This window comes from Taudactylus pleione, unplaced genomic scaffold (assembly GCF_031769625.1).
Source record: "Taudactylus pleione unplaced genomic scaffold, aTauple2 ptg000043l, whole genome shotgun sequence".
Lineage (NCBI taxonomy): Eukaryota > Metazoa > Chordata > Amphibia > Anura > Myobatrachidae > Taudactylus > Taudactylus pleione.
The window spans coordinates 12,576,941-12,596,414 of record NW_028284445.1 but is presented as its reverse complement, the minus strand read 5'-3'; the positions used below and the strand labels follow the sequence as shown (position 1 = coordinate 12,596,414).

Sequence of the window (19,474 nt, the reverse complement as noted above, 5' to 3'; positions counted from 1 at the left end):
TAGGACATGGGACGCAGGATTCCACGGAAATATTTTTTAGTGCAAATAGTCGCCAATAGGGGGAATATGGTGCTGTGCAATGTGAAAGCAGTGAAAAACAAATGTACAGATGTTTTATTGCTGTGTAAATCATTTGTGTAACACAATATAGATAATCGCTCATTACAGTTTACTTCTTATTATTAATTTTGCATTACAAAATATTTTGTGCGGAACCCTTTTTTTCAGGTCTTATATAGTCTCCCTAGCAAATTTGGTGACATTCTGGTTGTTAGATCATACACCTATCCTTAAATCACGTCAAATATTCCCGCTTGGCACGGCACAGACTTTGCGACTAAGCCATGCCACGTGACTTAAAATCTGCAACAAGAAAACTAGCCCTAAATGCTTACTACACTGTAAGCGAATTAAGACACAAAATACAGATTTAGCAAGCGAGCTTCACCCCGATAGGCAACGCCATTTCCAGACGGCATTATCCAGATTAGCCTATGGATTAAATATTTACGGAGAGGGATCCAGTGTGCGCCGAGGACTTGAATCAGGATGCAGCACGGGATCTTTATGCTATCACACTGCTTTCATCTCTTCGCCAGAACAGGCTCGTATCGGAGCACGGCTCCTCGCTACTGTACAATAGTACATTTGTGTGAAAATATTAATTTTCACGTTGCACATTTAAGCAAAAAAATATTTATCACACCCACAAAAATGTGGATTGTGATAAATATGTTCCTAAATAATATATACCACAACTTAAATCTATTGCTGCTTTTTGTGAATTCACTTATGGTTAATATATATATATATATATATATATATACACATATATATATCTAGGACGATAATAACAGAACTTATAGATTTTGCTTTGTGTGCTTTGAGCAACTAGAAAACAAAGAAAAAGAAATAAATAATGACATGGTGCTTGAAGTCCCTGAAAATCCCTATACCTTGTCATCTTTAGCCCTTCCTCGGACTTCCCTGTCCCGGTTTGAGGGCTTGTCATTTTTCGAGATGGGATGGGCTCTGCCAACCGGTCCATGAGGTTGGATTGCTGGAGATTCTTTCCGTAAAGGTTTGACATCTCTGTTGGGTCGTCTGACTTGAGGAGGAGCCCTGAACAAAGCAAAGGCAAACATACACTAAATAAGTTCATCCAGGAACATGTTTGCCTATCGCATCTACCTGTTTTGTCACCAATTACTAATTACTTAACCAAACTTTCAAAATGAGTCATGTCATAAAGGATGTCTGTGGCCTATTCACAGAGTACATACAACAAAGTAAATGTTCAGTTCAGTTAATTATTATTATTACTTATCGCTGCATATTATGGCAACAATGACTTAACAATGAAGTGATAGCTACCACTATTGCTCACTGCCTTTTCTGACACTGCCCATGTGTGGCTACTAGGACTCAATGTGATGGACAGAAGGGGAGCAGGAAGTAGGCCCTCTACAGCCACAAAGCGGCTAACATTATCTATAGATGGCGTTAGCCAATAGGGGGCAATCTTCTCAGAGCTTGGTAAATAATCATCACTGCTGTCTGCAACACTATTTAGCCAAATTTAGCCTCTCTCATATATCCTGCACTAGGCTTTTCTTAAATAGCCCTAATTCAAGCAGGAAAAAGGTAAAAAGGGCTTGATAAATATGCCTCTAACACTCAACCACATCCCCATCCATACATAAGAAGGAAGAGCTGTATGATGCTTTTACATTACTCAACATATATACATATGTTTACTAACAAACATATGTGGTGCTTCTTCTTTCTTTAAATAGATGTTCATATAAAATAAAAGATGTGATTGTACTTTGTTGGTGGGGGGAAGGGGGGTGTCGCAACACGATTTACTTAATTGTGGCCCGACCACCCACTGCTTAATACATTATATACCACACATCAGTGCCCCAATACATCATTTTGCCACACCTCAGTGCCCTAATACATACTTTTGCCACAATACGCTACTCATCAGTGCCTAATACATAATTATGTCACACATCAGTGCCCCAATACATAATTATGCCACACATCAGTGCCACAATATATAATTATGCCACACATCAGTGCCACAATATATAACTATGCCACACATCAGTGCCACAATATATAATTATGCCGCAATACATAATTATGTTGTACATCAGTGTATTCAAACCATTATAGTGTTCACTCTAGGTCCGGTGCCGAGCAGTGCACATCTGTGCGCACCAAAAGGTGCTCGTGCATCCGACAAGGGATGTGGTCAAGGAAAAGGGGGCGTCTCTTTAAGACGCATCCCGTTTCCCTCACTCTTGGGGGCGTGCCCGGCACTTACGGATATGCCGGGCTGCCCTCTTGCGCTGCTGTCAGTGTGAATAGATGCTTGGCGCATGCGCTCAGCATCCATTCACCGGAGGTGACCACTACACCGCAGTTTTCCCTACCCACGGATATTTTTTCATCTGCAAAATGAGCATGGAGCTAAACCAACCTGGCATGAACTTACACATTCTGTCTGTAAATCTATTGAACACTTATTACTCAGAGCACCCAATATGCCCATTCACCTCCACACCCATTTACACCCATTAACTCATTTACTCATTCAGCAACTATTACCTTACCCCTACCCATCACCCTCAGGATTCCATGAATCAATTAACCACCTATTAAACCATTCCCTCTAGAACCAATCACCCACACACCTGATTATCCATTAACCTATTCCTCTCCATTCCATTATCAATTCACCCTCCCAGCACCCATTAACATCCCTTCTATCAGCGCCCATAAAGATCTTCCCACACAGTACCCATCTACCTATTTACCCATTAACACCCCCACTCAGCACTGATTAACCCATTCATTACTCATTTCATCCTCCCAGCACTCATTAACACATTCACTTACCCTCTCAGCACTTCCTTGTTTAACATCCAGAAGTCCCGCTGGCGTCATTCTGCGCATGCGCTGCTTGGAGGGATCCGATTGGATCCCTCTCAGGGGGTGTCCTGAAAAGAAGACTATAGGCTGCTATTGGGTAATGCCATCGATAGATGGCGTTACCCACTGGCATGAAGCACTGGAATGCATGTGCTTAGTACATTTGAGAAATGTGGTAAAACCCCAAAAATCAGCATTTTGGGGGCTTTTAAAGCATTTCTGCCCTTAGTACATCCTGCCCATATACATACACATACAGTATACATCAATTCTCCTCACCAAGAAGTCATTCGGCACCAGCTCCTAGGTTCCTGTAGTCTGGAGGGGCGGGGCTTCTCGTGATTGAATGGTACACAAAAGGGTAGGTGAAGAGGACATGAGGAGAGGGAAGGGGTGACCATCACACCTCCTGCATATTCCATGTTACTGACTGCAGATACCTGACAGCCAGGAAGGTTTTTCTGATAAGCCTCCAAACCCACTCTCTGCAGTCAGTGACATGGACCAGACAAGTAGTGTGGTGGCCACCCCTTCTTTCTCCTCAAGTCCTCTCTTCTTCCAACCTTTGGAGTGCCAGCCTGTTACAGAAAGCCAGCGTCCTCCCCAGTGTGGCGCCTTATACTCAATCACGTACTCAGTGTAATGGTAGGGCCGGCCCTATTTAATTCCACAATTTGTGCCATATTGCAGCAGGGGCAGGTCCACGATGATGTAGTTTGACACAAATCGCGCCAACAAGCCTCCCAGCCCACCCACATCACTGTGTATGTGGGTGGGATCCTGGAGAGTGGGCTACTCTCCAGCGAGTGTTGGGTAACTCCCCCAATCTTGGGAGTCCCTCAGACATTCCGAGAGAGTAGGCATGTGTGATATATAGGCACAAGTACATATACTAAACGGTTATATGGGGAGGATTCAAAATTATTTACATTAGGGAGTGCATTATTCCTCATAGTACAAAACTTTTATAATGAGAATTGAAGTGATGACATCAGAACTGACCATTTATACAGCTGTAATTGGCTGTGGGTGTAAACATGACACTGTATATTAGCAGAACATTAGCAAATCATATTAGCATCTCTTGTACATTATAAAGAAATACAATCGCTCTGTACAGCACAAATATGTGCTGCACCATCACTAAGATGCTTCTGTTCCCATGGTGTCCCAGTCTGTGCCGCTATACCCAGTCTCACATGGTTGTGCACGCTGTGAGGGAGCAATCTTTTGTTCCAGACAATGGGCAGATTGGGACAGTTTCCAAACGATAAGTATTTATTTTAAATTCTGCAAATGTGTAATGATGTGACTACCGAGAAGTAAATACAAAAAAAATGTATCTGTATGTAATATATGCAGTTAATAGTGGTAATCCACCTGTAGTAACACATTACCCTCCCTCCTCTATGGAGTAACAAATTCCCTTCCCTCGACCATGCTGTAACACATTCCCTTCCTTCACCCTGTAGTAACACATTTGACATTCCTCTCCCTCACCTGTGTAGTAACACATTTTCCTTGCTCACCTCTGTAATAACAAAGTTTCCCTAACACTACACTCCATACTGTACGCACACTTACCTTCTAACCCTAAACCCACAAACTACATGCTTAGCACCCTAACACTACACCCAAAACTGTGTCCTAATCCCTCAACACTTAACCCAATAATGTACCTTTATCCCCTAACACTGCTACCAATATTGTACCCTTACCCCAAAACCCTGCACCCAATATTGTATCTTTACCCCCAACCCTCCCCATACTATTCAAACAGGGGAGCCACACCAACTGCCAGTAATGTTTGGCAGCACTTGGGGTGACAGTTGGTGTTTGAATATGAACTGTGCTACAGCCACGATGAGACAGTCAGGCAGGACATTGCGCAGGGGGAGGAAACATTTTAGCCCTTTTCACCCCCTCAGGAGTCACATTTTGAAAAATCCCTTCTTAGTGGGCACCTACAGTACGTCATGATATTCTACACGATTTTCATGTTTCTAGGTCCAGGTGGCTGGGCGTTGATGAGTCAGTCAGTACATTTTATTTATTTATTAACAGTTTCTTATATAGCGCAGCATATTCAGTTGTGCTTTACAATTGGAAACATTAATAGAACAAAACAGGGTAATAACAGACAGACAGATATAAAGTCGTACATCTGACTTATATACACATACACACACACACACACACACACACACACACACACGTTGAGTCTCCCATATCCAAATATTCTGAAAAACTGAATATTTTTAGCATGACTGAGAAAGTGAAACCTTTGATTTCTGATGGTTCAATGTACACAAACTTTGTTTAAAGCACAAATTATTAAAAATATAGTATAAAATAACCTTCAGGCTGTGTGTCTAAGGTATATATGAAACATAAATGAATTTCATGTATGTACACAAACTTTTTTTGATGCATAAAATTATTAAAAATATAGTATAAAATGACCTTCAGGCTATGTGTATAAGGTGTACAGTATATAACACATTAATGCATTGTGTGTGTATATTTGGGTCCCATTCCCAAGATATTTCATTATTTTATGTAAATATTCCAAAATACGAAATATTCCGATATCCAAAAGACCCCTGGTCCCAAGCATTTTGGATATTGGAGACTCAACATGCATGTATGTATGTATGTATGTATATATGTATGTATGTATGTATGTATGTATATATTATATATACACACACGCATATATACACAGTAGGGTGCAAAAATTTTAGGCAGGTGTGGAAAAAAATGCTGCAAAGTAAGAATGATTTCAAAAATAGAAGTGTTAATAATTTATTTTTATCAATTAACAAAATGCAAAGTGAATGAACAGAAGAGGATATAAATCCGACGGGGTGACAACAAAATAGCAGAGCAGCTCTGCTATTTTGGCGTCACCCCCTCGGATGGCGTCACCTGGTGCGGCTCGCATAGTGACACCAGTGCAACGGTTCCTGCCAATCCTACAATGTATCTGTCCTAATGATTGGATGGAATTATCATGTCGCTGTACAAGCTGCGCAGATATTGGTCATCAGTGCGTACACACTGCAAAATGTTTACAATACTGTGACCAGATTTATTGCATCTTATGAGCATCCTAGAAGATACGATGAGAACGATTTATCTGAGATAATTGGAGATTGTATGGGCGTACAAATAATACATTCCTCTGTCCAGATCATAACATTCTCAGATGATCTGCCAGATAATTGGATAGTGTGTACCCAGCTTTAGATGTGGAGCAGACCAAACCAGCAGACCTAGCTAGGCATGTGAAAAACACATTACACATTCAACAATCAAAGTCAATAAAACTGTAACAAAGAATAAAGCTTGCACTTTTACAATCCCCATCTACAAGATTTTAGTAAACTACTTCAAACAAGCATGAAGATAATGTTCGATGAGGTTATAACAACATTTTGTTGATTGCCTTTAAAAGTGGATTGCTGGAGAAAAAGACATAAAAAGAGAGAATTCTATGGCGAAACTATATAATAAAAAGTTTTACACAGCATTGAGTCTTCAACCACTTTCAGAGAAAACAAAAAGAAATAAAATCACTAGAATATACAGATATAAGAAATTGAGCAGTCTATAAAATAAATTCTACATGCGTGCGACTGACTGTTCCACTGGCGAGACAAATTAGGTCTTTATAATAGAATCGAGTATTAGATTTGAAACACATTTCTTTTAAATGAAAAGTGGCAGATTGCAGAGATAGGAAGCATATCATCACAGACAATGAAAATATTCTGTATCAGACATTTCACAAATTAACTGGTTTATGGAGACAAACCATAAAATGTATCCTACCCAGCGGACCTACTGAGATCATTCAAAACACTGAGGAGAAAATGGAGAAGCTATTGATCTCAGCAAACCAACAAATCCAGTTTGTTATTGGTAATCTAGATCTGGAAAAGCATCACAAACTAAACAATAAATAGCCCAGTATTAGAATTTCACTGACTTGTGGTATTTATTACAAGGTCAAACGACTCGAAGGTTCCTCTGACGTACAGTTCCAGTTAATGGAAGGACAGTGAATAATACAGATGAGCTATGATAGGCAAAAGGTCTTAGACACCATGATACCAATGCAATGTTTCAGTCAACACAATTAAATGTACATAAAAAAAAAATCTCAGATGCATGTGTAGTATGACTAATGAGTCACAACACGAATATCCAACATTCTACTGTCATCTCATCTGGGCAACACTGAAATACTCTGGGTTAGAGGATGGCTTGGGAGCAGGCACTAAACAGTTAACTGAAATCTAGTCTCTCTCCATTATTAACCCTCCCACCACTGGACTTTCAGGTTTTTCCATTAAGCCAGAGGTTCCCAAACTTTTTTGAATCACGGCGCCCTAGTATATCAGCATTGTATCTATAATGGGTGCAGGCTGTGCGGGAAACACGGGCCCCTGTGTCCAGGGGGGCCCCGCACCGTACACCCTGCACCCATAATATTACTTACCTCTCCGGAGTCCCACGTCGGCGCGGGGTCCAGCGCTGTAAAACGACTGGAAAATGGCTGCGCCGGCCATTCTCCCGTCATTTGCGCATGCGCAGTACAGGGAAAATGGCCGCCGCTGCCATTTTCCCGGTGACCTGTGACACTCTAGTGCCCAGAGTCTATAACTCAGGCGCTGGCTGCGCACAGCTCAGTGGAGAGGAGGGGGCCGTGTCGGAGACTGCACACGAGCCCTCTCCTCTCTAGAGACGCCCCTGCCCTAAGCCAAAAGTTTGTTATTAAGAAATTCTGAAAAAAAAATGTAGTGAAGTAATATGTGCTTACATGTCATCCTTACGGTCAGTTATTTGGTGGTGAACAAGTTTGCGCTTCTGTTTGTCCACATATTTACACTACATTGACCATAAAGAATTTGATTTGGTGCTGGACCACCAACCTGAGGCAAGTGTCCCGAGGCACCCCAGGGTGCCACGGCACACAGTTTGGGAACCACTGCATTAAGCAATTTTATTTATTTTACTGCTTTGAGATAGGTGCCTCAGTCCTTGTTCACATGGCTCAGGCATGTGCAGAAAGGACTTTTTTAAAAGGATGCTTCTCGACTACTGTTCTAGAATTTAAAAAAAAAAAAAAAAAAGCTTGCACAGTTCCATCTGCTGGGCACCCGGAGGGATCACTAGGTCACTGGACAAGAGTGTCCTGGGATCCTCAAGCCTCTTCAGTGGCCACATCACTCCCAGGAAAGTCATGGTTCAGGTAAGAGAGCCACAGCCTAACCCTGGGTAGCGCTGGGCTGTGGGTGTCTCGCTACTGGTGTTCCGATGTCCAGTGGCTATGATCAGGCAACGTTGGGGTGGGGCCACTCTTTGTGTAGAGATCTTGTAAGTTATGCAGTCAGTTTCGTGTATTTAGCGTAATTTCTTCCTGGACTCATGTTTAAATGGACTCGTTTTTTCTGGATCAGTAATTCAGCCTTTTTTAAGGGTCAGATCTTACCTTTGTCTGTTTTGTTCCAGAAAAGACTGGTCTTGATTCCTGAAGTGCAGATCTTCATGCAGGCTGTGGTCCACATTCAGCCTCATTACTGTATACACCGCCTGTTCTTCCTTGGGTATCTTCTATTGGATGCCCTCCGGCAGTCTCCTTTTGAGCATCCTGAGTTGGTGGAGCTGCACTTCCTTACTTGAAAGGGCGCTTTCTTAATGGCTATTGCCTTGCCAATAAAGGTTTCTGAACTAGCAGTCTGTCTTGTAAGTCGTCTTAGTTTATACTATATTTCTATTCAGAGAGGGTGGTTTTGCATACTAGGCTTTCTTTCCAGCCAAAGGGAGGTCTATTTTTCATCTGAACAAAGGGTCATCGTCCTTCCAATAGGGATATTTTTCCGATTCCTCCAAATCTCTGCATGTGGTGCAGGCTTTCTAGAACTATCTGGACTGTACAACTTCTGTTCAGCAGACGGAGGGCAAAATTTACTAAAGGTCGATTTAAAATCAATATAAATTCAACCAACACCAAGATCAATTTTGTGTGTCCAAATAGCTCATTTACTATCAGTCGATTTTAGGCATGGAAAAAATCGACGTCAATGTTGGTCAATTTTTCTGTTTTGAAGTTTGTCGATTTTGAGCTAAAAATAAACCATAAAATCAACCTCTGCTCAATTTTTCCTTAAATCATGTTAAAAAGAAGAATGCACAGATTACTATGATCTATGTATGCTTCTTAGGGGGTTAAAAAAGGGCTACAAGTAAAAAGATAAGGATAATAAAATATAAAAAGGTGTCCCACTAAATCCAGTCTTGGACCTTTTAACCTGGTCTGGTCAGGAAAAAAAAAACTCAGATGAATGTGTAATATGGATAATGAGCCACAACACCACCAACATCCAACATTCTACTTTCATCTCATCTGGGGGACACTGGAATACTCTGGGTTAGAGGAGATGGCTTAGGAGGCTAGAATTAGGGGAACAAGAGCTGGAAGAGTTTGGAAGAAGTACAACCACTAAGTGATCACAATCATTTGAACTGCTACGATCCTGCCCAGCCATAAAAGGATAACAAGGGACTCCAAAAGATCAGACATGTTTTGCATTTAGAAAAGAGTTGGGCAAACTTTTTACAGTTAAAGACAGGGGCTCCCAACCACAGTCCTCAAGGCACACTAACAGTCCAGGTTTTAAGGATAGCCATACTTGGGTATAGGTGTCTTAATTGGTACCTCAGTTATTTTAATTTAACCATCTGTGCTGAAGCATGGATATCACTAAAACCAGGACTGTTAGTGTGCCTTGAGGACCGAGGTTGGGAAACACTAATTTAAGATATCATATCTAGAAGTTACGTACACCCACAGGCATTTTATATTTCTCTACTATCATATGAAATTATAGAACATTATTAGGAAGTATTTTCCTAATTGGACATGGAGATAGCATGACCTCTGATTTTGTACAATTAATTTCATACCCTTATAAAATATCTGCTATTTTTTTATGAAAAGTAGTAAAAAAAATTTCTCGATGTTAGGAAGTAAAAATAAAGTTTGTAGCAACTCAATATTTAAGAAAAGTACTGTAATAATGTAAACTGTATAAGCTATAACAAAGGTACATGAACATTACAATAGTTTCAGAGCACATCAAAAACAAATAAATCTGGATTTGCAGATGACAGTTGCTCAGGCTAAAAAGGTTAAGCGCGGCCTATCAGATGTCTGATAACAACTGAGATTTGCAGCACTTACAGTGCGCCCACACTACTATATACACACCTGTGCTCTGCTGGAACCGGTGGAGGCCAGACCGCAGGGTCCTTGACTGGCTCATCTTGGAAAGCCACTGGGAAGTCTGCAGGCTTTTCAATTTTAAAGGACTCTAAAGTATTTACAATGGTTTTCATTTGCTCATATTCTTCCACTAATTCATGGCACACCTGCAATACAAAAATAAAGACATTAAAAACAGTTAGTATTTGTATAAACACTATGGGGTCTATTTACTAAGCAGTGTTAAGAGACAGAGTGAAAAGTGATAAGTCTGTGATAAGGTTCCAGCCAATCAGCTCCCAAATGCCATCTCACAGGCTGTTTGAAAAATGACAGTTGGGAGCTGATTGGCTGGCACCTTATCACAGACTTATCACTTTTCACTCTGTCTCCTAACACTGCTTAGTAAATAGACCCCTATATCTGCTTTGCTCCATGTGAGAGGACTGTTGAATGGGACCGATGTCAAGTACAGATGGGTCCTCATACACTTAGGGGTATATCTGCTAAAGTGCAGGTTTATACAAGAGGAGATGTTGCCCATAGCAACCAATCAGATTCTAGCTATTATCTTCTAGAAGGTGCTATATAAATGATAAGTAGAATCTGATCGGTTGCTATGGGCAACACCTCCAATTCTATAAACCGGCACTTTAGTAAGTAACCCCTTATCCTCAATAAGCCATTTGACATGAGTGAGCCACCAGGTCCTGTGCAACTTGTCACTTACACAGCAGGTGTGTTGTGCATATGAATGGATCAACACCACTGCACATACTCTGTGAACAATGTTACTCCAAAATGGCTGAGTCTCTGAAGGAAAAGACAGAGCACCAATTCTCTGTAATTCCATCCATGAATGCAGCAGTTTCCTCAACAAAGTAGAGGCAGTTATTACTGTATTGAACCAATGTTGTGGAAAAAAATATATAAAAGTAGATAATAATATGAATGAATAAAAGAAGATTTATGTGTTTACCTGTTAAATCCTTTTCTTCGATTCTATAGGGGACACTGGCTTTACGCTGGGTATAGGTTGGTGGAAAGGAGACTGGGCACCACACTGTTAACCTTGTCAGGCACAGCCCAGGCTCCCTCTTCCCCCTATATCCCGTCCCCAACCACAGGCCAACTCAGTTAAGTTAACAAGCCTGCATGAAGGAGAAGGAAGACCGGCACGCACTCAGGTCCAAGCTCACAAGACATGTGACCAGAAGATCCGAAAAATACAGTAAGCTCCACAAGCCAGGTGCGTCAGGGTGGGAGCACTGTGTCCCCCTATGGAATCGAAGAAAAGGATTTAACAGGTAAGCACATAAATCTCCTGTTCTTCTTCCTCCATAGGGGTCACAGGCTTTACGCTGGGACGTCCCAAAGAGGACACTCCTGGGCTGTGCTTAGAAACCTTTGCTTAAGGCCGTATCAGGTGTGGCAAAGGTATCAAAGGCATAACATATCAGGAACGTATTTGCAGAAGACCACAAGGCCGCCCTAAAAAGAAGCCTCACATCGTACTGCCCACGAAGTTCCCACCGACTGTGTAGAATGAGCTCTCACCACGGATGGTGCCGGAAGATGCGTCACCGCATAGGTGTGGCGTATAGTCAAATGGATCCACCTAGCCAGCTTCTGTTTAGTTGCTGGCCAACCCAGTTTGTGAAAATCATACAGGACAAAGAGAGAATCTGTCTTACACAAGTCCTTTGTCCTATCTACATAAATCCGGAGGGCCCTCACAACAACCAGAGAGGCTTCCTCCGGAGAAGACTCTGGAACCTGGAAAGCAGGAACCACAATCTCCTGATTGATGTGGAACCTGAAAACAAACCATAGGAAGGTAACAAAGTCGCGTCCGAAGGACAGCTCTGTCATCGTGAAAGATAAGAAACGGAGAGCGACAGGATAAAGTGCTCAAGAAATGTCCACAGTATCCAAGAACTCAAAAGGTGAAGACTGCAGGGTCCTAAGAACCAGAGACAAATTCAAGGAACCACCGGCGGTACAAACGGTGGTTGTACATGGAGAACCCTTTGAAGAAAAGTCTGAACATCAGGCAACAGTGCAATCTGTCTCTGAAAGAGGACCGAGAGACGAAATCTGCACTTTCAGTGAAGCAAGGCGTAGGCCCAAATCCAGCCCTGCCTGCTAAAATTTCTAGTTGAACACCAGTCAAAGCAAGTCCTGCAAACCTGATGGTAAACTCTAGCCGAAGAGGGCTTACAAGCATTAAGCATAGTGTTAATGACTGACCTGGAGAATCCTTTAGCACTTAAGACGGATGTCTCAAGAGCCACCCAGTCAAAGCTAGACGGGCTAAATCCGGATGAAAACACAGGCCCTGAGACAGAAGATCTGACCACAGTGGAGGACGCAGAGGGGCGTCGCCCGAGAGGCCCTGAAGGTCTGGGAGCCACTAGGATCACCCTACCCCCCTTCAACTTCAAGTTGTGGAGTACCCAAGGAATCAGAGAGATTGGAGAGAAGATGTACAGGAGTGGAAATGTCCACTGCACTGCCAACGCGTCCACCAGAAAGGTCTCCGGAGCAGTACCTCAGCACTTGGTGATTGTGCCGGGATGCCATCATATCGATGTCTGGCAGCCCCCCATTAAAGAAACAGGAGTTGAAAGACATCCGGATTCCATTCACCCAAGTGAACGTCCTGACAGCTTAGGAAGTCCGCTTCCCAGTTTTGTACCCCTGGAATGTACACTGCCGACAAGGACGGAAGATGCCTCTCTGCCCTTTGGAGAATAAGAGTTACTTCCCACATGGCAGCGAGTGCCTCCCTGATGATTTATGTACGCGATAGCCGTCGCGTTATCGGACTGTACCTGCACTAGTCGACCCTGAAGAAGGGGCAAGGCCTGACAAAGAGGTCTGTAAGCCGCTCTGAGTTCCAGACTGTTGATTGGTAACCAACTCTCCCAGTCCGACCACAGCCCCTGAAAGGTCTGCTGACAGGAAACCGCCCCCCACACCCGAAGACTTGCGTCGGTGGTGAGGAGGACCCAGTCCTGGACCCAAAAGGATGTCCCCTGACTAGGTGGGACTCCTGGAGCCACCACAACAGGGAATGACAAACTACGTGAGAAAGCATAATCATCTGGGACTTGAGCTGAAGATGGAACTTGTTCCACCGAGCTAGAATCTCCAACTGTAGAGGCCTGGAATGAAACTGGGCCATGTCGAAGGTGGAGACTAGAGAGCCCAGCACCTGCATGCAAGAATGAATTGACACCTGACGGTGCTGTAAAAACAAAAAAAGAGACAACCCCTCAAACTTCAGAAAAAAGAAGAAGAAGCCGGCCTCCCACCCTGGGGTCCCCCAGGATGCCTGCCCCGTCAAGTAAAAGGCTTGTCAGCTGGCTTACCAGGTCGTCTGGAGGCCCAGGGCTGCATACAGTACCTGCAGGTTTAGAACCCTTGACAGAGGAACCCTGGGACCTACTTTATAGACCGATCACCCCTTGGCCTTACCCTGCAGACGAAAGGACCGAAAATTAGAGGATCGTGACCTAGGAGCTGCCCCAGAAGGAACATAAGCTGTCCTAGATGCCGCTACTGTAGCCACTATTTTGTACAATTCTGGATTGAAAAGAACATCCCCAGAAAAGGGGAAAGTCTCAAGTGCCTTCTTAGACTCCGAATCTGCCCTCCAGGAATGTAGCCAGAGAGCTCTCCTGGCTGACACTGAAGAGGCCGACACCTTGAATGTTAATATCCCAGTGTCTATGGCAGCCTCCCCAATATAAGAAGCTGCCTCTCTTACACGCTCCACTATAGACAAAAGATAATTTCTATGGGCACCTGACGTAAGGCCAACCTCCAGGGCGTCAACCCAGCTACCAATAGCCTTAGCAACCCAGGCAGAAGCAAGGACTTGGATGACTTGGCGAGCTACAGCGCCCGCATTGGAGTATATAGGAAGTTAGAGAATTATCTTAAGTCTATCTGTCGGATCCTTAAGAGATGCCGCGTTCGGAAGAAGAAGAATACTACTCTTAACCAAGCGAACAACATGCGTATCAACTAGTGGAGAAGATTCTCATCTAGTCCGATCTGCAGCCGGCAGAGAATAAAAAGTAGTAATACGCTTTGATACTGGGAAATGTTTATTAAGGCGAGTCCAGGCTTCCGCCAAAAGATCCTCAAGCTTCGGTGATGAACGAAATTCTGACACGGCCTTCTTTTGCTGTTTAAACATTGGAGCAATAGATACAAGGGCTGGTTCCGCATCCTTTATTAGTAAAACAGATTTAACTGCCTTAATCAAGGAAACCACATCTACCTGAGGCTGGGAATCCTCTGGAATAGTCGAAGATTCCCCATCAGAAACCCCCGATAGATCTTCCTCCAGATCGGAGTGAACATAGGAGTTCGATTCAATATCAGACAATGGTATAAAGCTGTCCCTCTTAGTATGCCTATGCTTAGTAGCACGCTCCCTGCCCAGCATCTCCTTAAAGGACTCGAACACCTGTGCTAATCCCTGAACTGGCTGCATAAAGGACTCTATCCAAGGTGGTTCCATAGCGGCAGGCAGCAACTGGGACAGCATGGAATTAGAACCTTGGGCCACACCTAAAGGGCCAGCCACAGAGGGCGCAACCACAGGAGCTCAGAGTCTAGCCACTACTTGTAGCATTACCTGTGACAGCGAGGAAATCCAAGCAGGTTCCGGCTGGCAGTCACAGCAGAGAGGGTCCCCTGCTGTGCAGTAGTAAAACAGCGAACACAAAGACCATCATGGTCCGGAAGCAGTGTAGAAACCACAGCAGCACAAGCTTTACAATTACTAAGCTTAGAAGTACCCACCTCCTCGGGAGCTTTACCCCTAGAAGACATCTTACAGAATTCAAGGAGAACCCCACACACCAACGCAAGAACTGAGATGTGCAAAACAAGGTTTAGAGCAGAGAATGTAAATGCACCACAGATAAACAAATAAGTGGGGCTATGCAGAAACTGACTATGCAAAATACATTAACAGTCAAATATAACATTCAATGCAATATAAAGCTATAAGGCAATAAATGCTCAACAAACCAGCCCCAACAGGGGAGGCAGGAGCAATAAGTATAACCTGACTGGTGAAGGTGAGGAATACAGGGAGACACAGGAGCCTGTACTCTCCGCAGACCAGCTGAACTGCAAGCACTGAGAAATGGCTGCCCAGCATCTGTGAGGAGGAGAGAGAGGAGGAGCAATAACCGTGTAGCAACTTACTCTTAAGAGGAAAACCGCCAAGGGGTGGGGGAGGAGCCAGCGGGGAGAGCCTACCACCCCCTTCAGGCCTGGACCCCAGGGCAATGGCCGCCATAAACGCCCTGCTGCCCTGGTGGTCTATGGAGGATGCGGAGACTACATAGGTCCCCCTGCCTTCACCGCTGGTGTCTCCCACCCAGCGGTGATAAGCCGCACTTACCTTCCCCTTACTGCGCCGGCTGCAGCTTGGAGCTCCACCAGAACGGGAGCTTCCGGCCGAGGACCCTGGCACATCGCCAGCGCCGCTGCCGCCGATGCTGGGGTGATCAAGCAGCTGCACGGGCATCCTATAGGATACCTAGCGCTGCTTACTAAAAAAATAAAAGGTTATAAAGATGTTAACACAGCTTCCAGTGGTGTGTCTACCCAGGCACCAAACAAAAAACTGAGTTGGCCTGTGGCTGGGGGAGGGATATAGGAGAAGCCTGGGCTGTCCCTGACAAGGTTAACGGTGTGGTGCCCAGACTCCTTTCCACCAACCTGTACCCAGCGTAAAGCCTGTGCCCCCTATGGAGGAAGAAGAAATTTTCATTTTACATGAGGTCGCACTGGGTAACACAATCTCCCTGTATCAGTGTGAAAGATGCCCCACGCTATTAATACATCCTATAAAAGGACTGCAGCCTATCCATTCAATACAACAAAAACCGTCCACATGAATATTTGGTCACAGAGTTGCTCAGTGAGGTCACTAGCCCTCGGGATACTGCTATCCAGGACGTACATGAATATTGGTTCAAACATCAAAATGGCTGAGGTTTACTATTAATTAAAGTAGTACTAAAGACAATCAATGTATAATTCATATTTCCATCTCCTGGTAAGGTACAGTATGTAAATGGTTGACGGCGAGGAACGGTAATATTCACACACTTAATGTAAGTACCCTCTCACGTAGCACTAGGCAAACTCCAGCAGCAAGAATCCCCATACTGGAAAGAGTAAATTACTGCTAATAATAATAATAATAATTATAATAATAACAACAACAACTTTTGGAGTAATGAATGAACAATATCTATACATTTTAACTTACACAAGGGCGTATCTGACAACACAATATCCCTGTGTTAGTGTGAAAGATGCCCCCAGACTACTAGCACATCCTACTGGGGACACGTGTACAGGTCACTGCCCCACAATCCTTTGCCACTCTCCCCCCCACTAGTTCAATGCACAAACCTAATGCTGCTGTGAGCATTTCAGTGATCTGATTGTGCGACAAACAGGGTACAGAAGGACAAGTAGCAGCTGAGGAATAAATACTATAAGGTGCTTAAAAACCAGGCTGCTGTAGCATTTATCACTGCAGAAATAGCATTTTATTCATTCAATTTACTTAAGATGTGGAACAGATAATCAGTCTGCGGCATAACGTGTATTCCAAGATCAATTTATTATGAGAACAATTGTATATCTTCACGTTGGTATAGAGATCCCATGTCCCCTTGGTAGGGAGGCAGCACATGACATTAACATGAAAGTTACCTCAATGTCAAATGCAGCAAAACTGATGAGTTCAGTGCATCTGAGAGCCACAATAAACACACAAGGTCTGCAAACCAGCCTTAAACCAACTGACAGACTACAATGCTCCATTGCCTCTATATGCCCATACAGTACTAGTAGGTTGGGGGGGGGGAGGGGGGCATTATTATATAATTTTTTGCTGTGTGTAACCTAGAGATGAGCCCCTTGTCCTTAGCTAGGATCTTCCTGCCAAATTAGGAGCTGGGAACGAGGACACAGATCATTTTTTGAGAGGTCACCCGTCATTTTTCCAGAAATCTCGGCTCTTGCGTGTTTTGGATGGCGTATAAATTACCTGCAATCTGAAACTGACGAGAGCAGAGATTTCCATAAAGAGTACATACGGCCTCTGAAAGCTGGCATGTGTCCTTCAGTGACGTGCCGTGAGGTAAATGGCTGGGGAGGCACTGGCTGGTATCAGAACCAGATGTACACATACATATATGAAGCCAAGGGTACACGTGGACATTATACAAAGGTGCAGGAGTATATAGTGCTGGTGAGTTTTGATCAGGGATGTGCAGAAATGGTAGACAGGGGAGGCACTGCCTCACCTGCCATACACTTTTTACTCCAGAGTTTTGACTACAAAAATGATTAGAATAATACAAAGAAGATATTTAAAATATTTTCTTACATTTTTTCTTATAATTTTTATTAGTCAAAACTCTGGTTATAGCTAAGAATGACAGGAAAGGCTCTGCCTCACCTGACCGCACATCACTGGTGTCCTCATTTTCAGATCTGTACTTGGCGGAACACTAGTAACTGAGGGAAAGTCAGCTGTAGCACTAAATTACTCCTAACAGGGAACTTTGTTTAGTGATCAAAGTCAGTGATTCGATGATGAGGTTGATGGCATGTGAGGAGTTCTGAGTACATGTGAAATCATGTTGAACCGTTTCATGGCAAATGGGGGTCTCAGCGCATGTGGAGGCATATTGGACCAAGCGGGTGAAAAGCATGGGGGGACATTTTGGGCCATGTACAGTGTGTATATGACGGTCATAGTTGGTTTGTTTTTAGTTAAAAGTGAACAGGTGAGTCTTAGGAAAGCTAAAGGCACTTGAGCTGTATTTGTTTGCCATCACTGTGTTAGACAGATTCATCTGCACGGGATGAAATTATTATTTGCGATCATGCCTTTAAACACTACCTTTCATGGATATAGATATAAGTTGTAGACACGTTTTGCCGAAAGCCACATAATATATTTTTGTAGACAGAAACAAAAAAAACGCAACAAAAAACAAACAAACAATGTAGATAAATGGATATTCACAGCTGACTGCTTCAAGCAGACTTATTTCTAATTGGTATTGAAAATCTTCACTATGTTCCCCTACCTGTTTAATGCACAGTACATGGAGGGAAGCAAGATCCAAATGGTGTCAGTCTAGTGCAGTGGTTCTCAAACTCGGTCCTCAGGACCCCCCACACAGTTCACGTTTTGTAGGTCACCCAGCAGGTGCACAGATGTAATCATTACTCACTGACACATTTTAAAAGGTCCATAGGTGGAGCTAATTATTTCACTTGATTCAGGGTATAGACATGAAAAACATGCACTGTTTGGGGTCCTGAGAACCGAGGTTGAGAACCTGTGGTCTAGTGATTGCTTCTCTCCGAGGAACAGCAGGACCCAACAAAATACTGCTTTCAAAATGTCTGTTACCAGTATAAACTTGTTGATGGCTGCTATCTATTCATGTGGTATTACCAGTACACCTTAAATGCTCCGCCCATTTCTAGAAAACCTTGTGCTTGCTCATTAACAATCTGTACTTTTGGAATAGGGTCACTGAAACCCCAATATGAACTTGATATTGATCAGATAGTGGAGGGACTAGATTTAGGGCCATAATTGCCCAAATATAATGCAAATAAGGTTAGATTAGACATTAAAAACACTTGCCTATTAAATTTACCCCTCGCGCCACCAAAACAGCTCTGACCCGTTGAGGCATTGCCTCCACAAGACCTCTAAAAGGTGTCCTGTGGTATCTGACACCAAGTTGTTAGCAGTAGATCCTTTAAGTCCTGTAAGTTGCGAGGTGGGGCCTCCATGGCTCAGACTTGTTGTTTCAGCACATCTGACAGATGCTCGAATCACATTGAGATCTGTGGAATGTGGAGGCCAAGTCAACACCTTGAACTCTTTGTCATGTTCCTCAAACCATTCCTGAACAGTTTTTGCAGTGTGGCAGGGCGCATTATCCTGCCGACAGAGGCCAATGCCACCAAGGAATACTGTTGCTATGAAAAGATGCACTTGTCCTGCAACAGTGTTTTAGGTAGTATGTGTCAAAGTAACATCTACATGAATGGAAGGACCCAAGGTTTCACAGCAGAACGTTGCCCAGAGCATCTCCACCGGCCTGCCTCCTTCCCAAAGCACATCCTTGTCTCATCTATTCCCCAGGTAAACAAAGGACACGCACCCGGCTGTCCAAAGTGAATCAT

The 19,474-nt window shown here is 43.5% G+C and overlaps 1 protein-coding gene across 2 annotated transcripts in view; it reads right to left on the bottom strand.

Moving 5' to 3' along the window:
- The window catches only part of KATNAL1 (katanin catalytic subunit A1 like 1), a 159,942-nt gene that overhangs the window by 86,963 nt on the left and 53,505 nt on the right, over nucleotides 1–19,474 (bottom strand). For both annotated transcript variants that reach the window (XM_088460261.1, XM_088460260.1), the window contains exons 3-4: nucleotides 10,220–10,380; nucleotides 957–1,122 (exon numbers count right to left, since the gene is read on the bottom strand). In XM_088460261.1, the coding sequence (XP_088316387.1) occupies nucleotides 957–1,122; nucleotides 10,220–10,380 (327 nt within the window). The remainder of the gene's footprint in view (nucleotides 1–956; nucleotides 1,123–10,219; nucleotides 10,381–19,474) is intronic.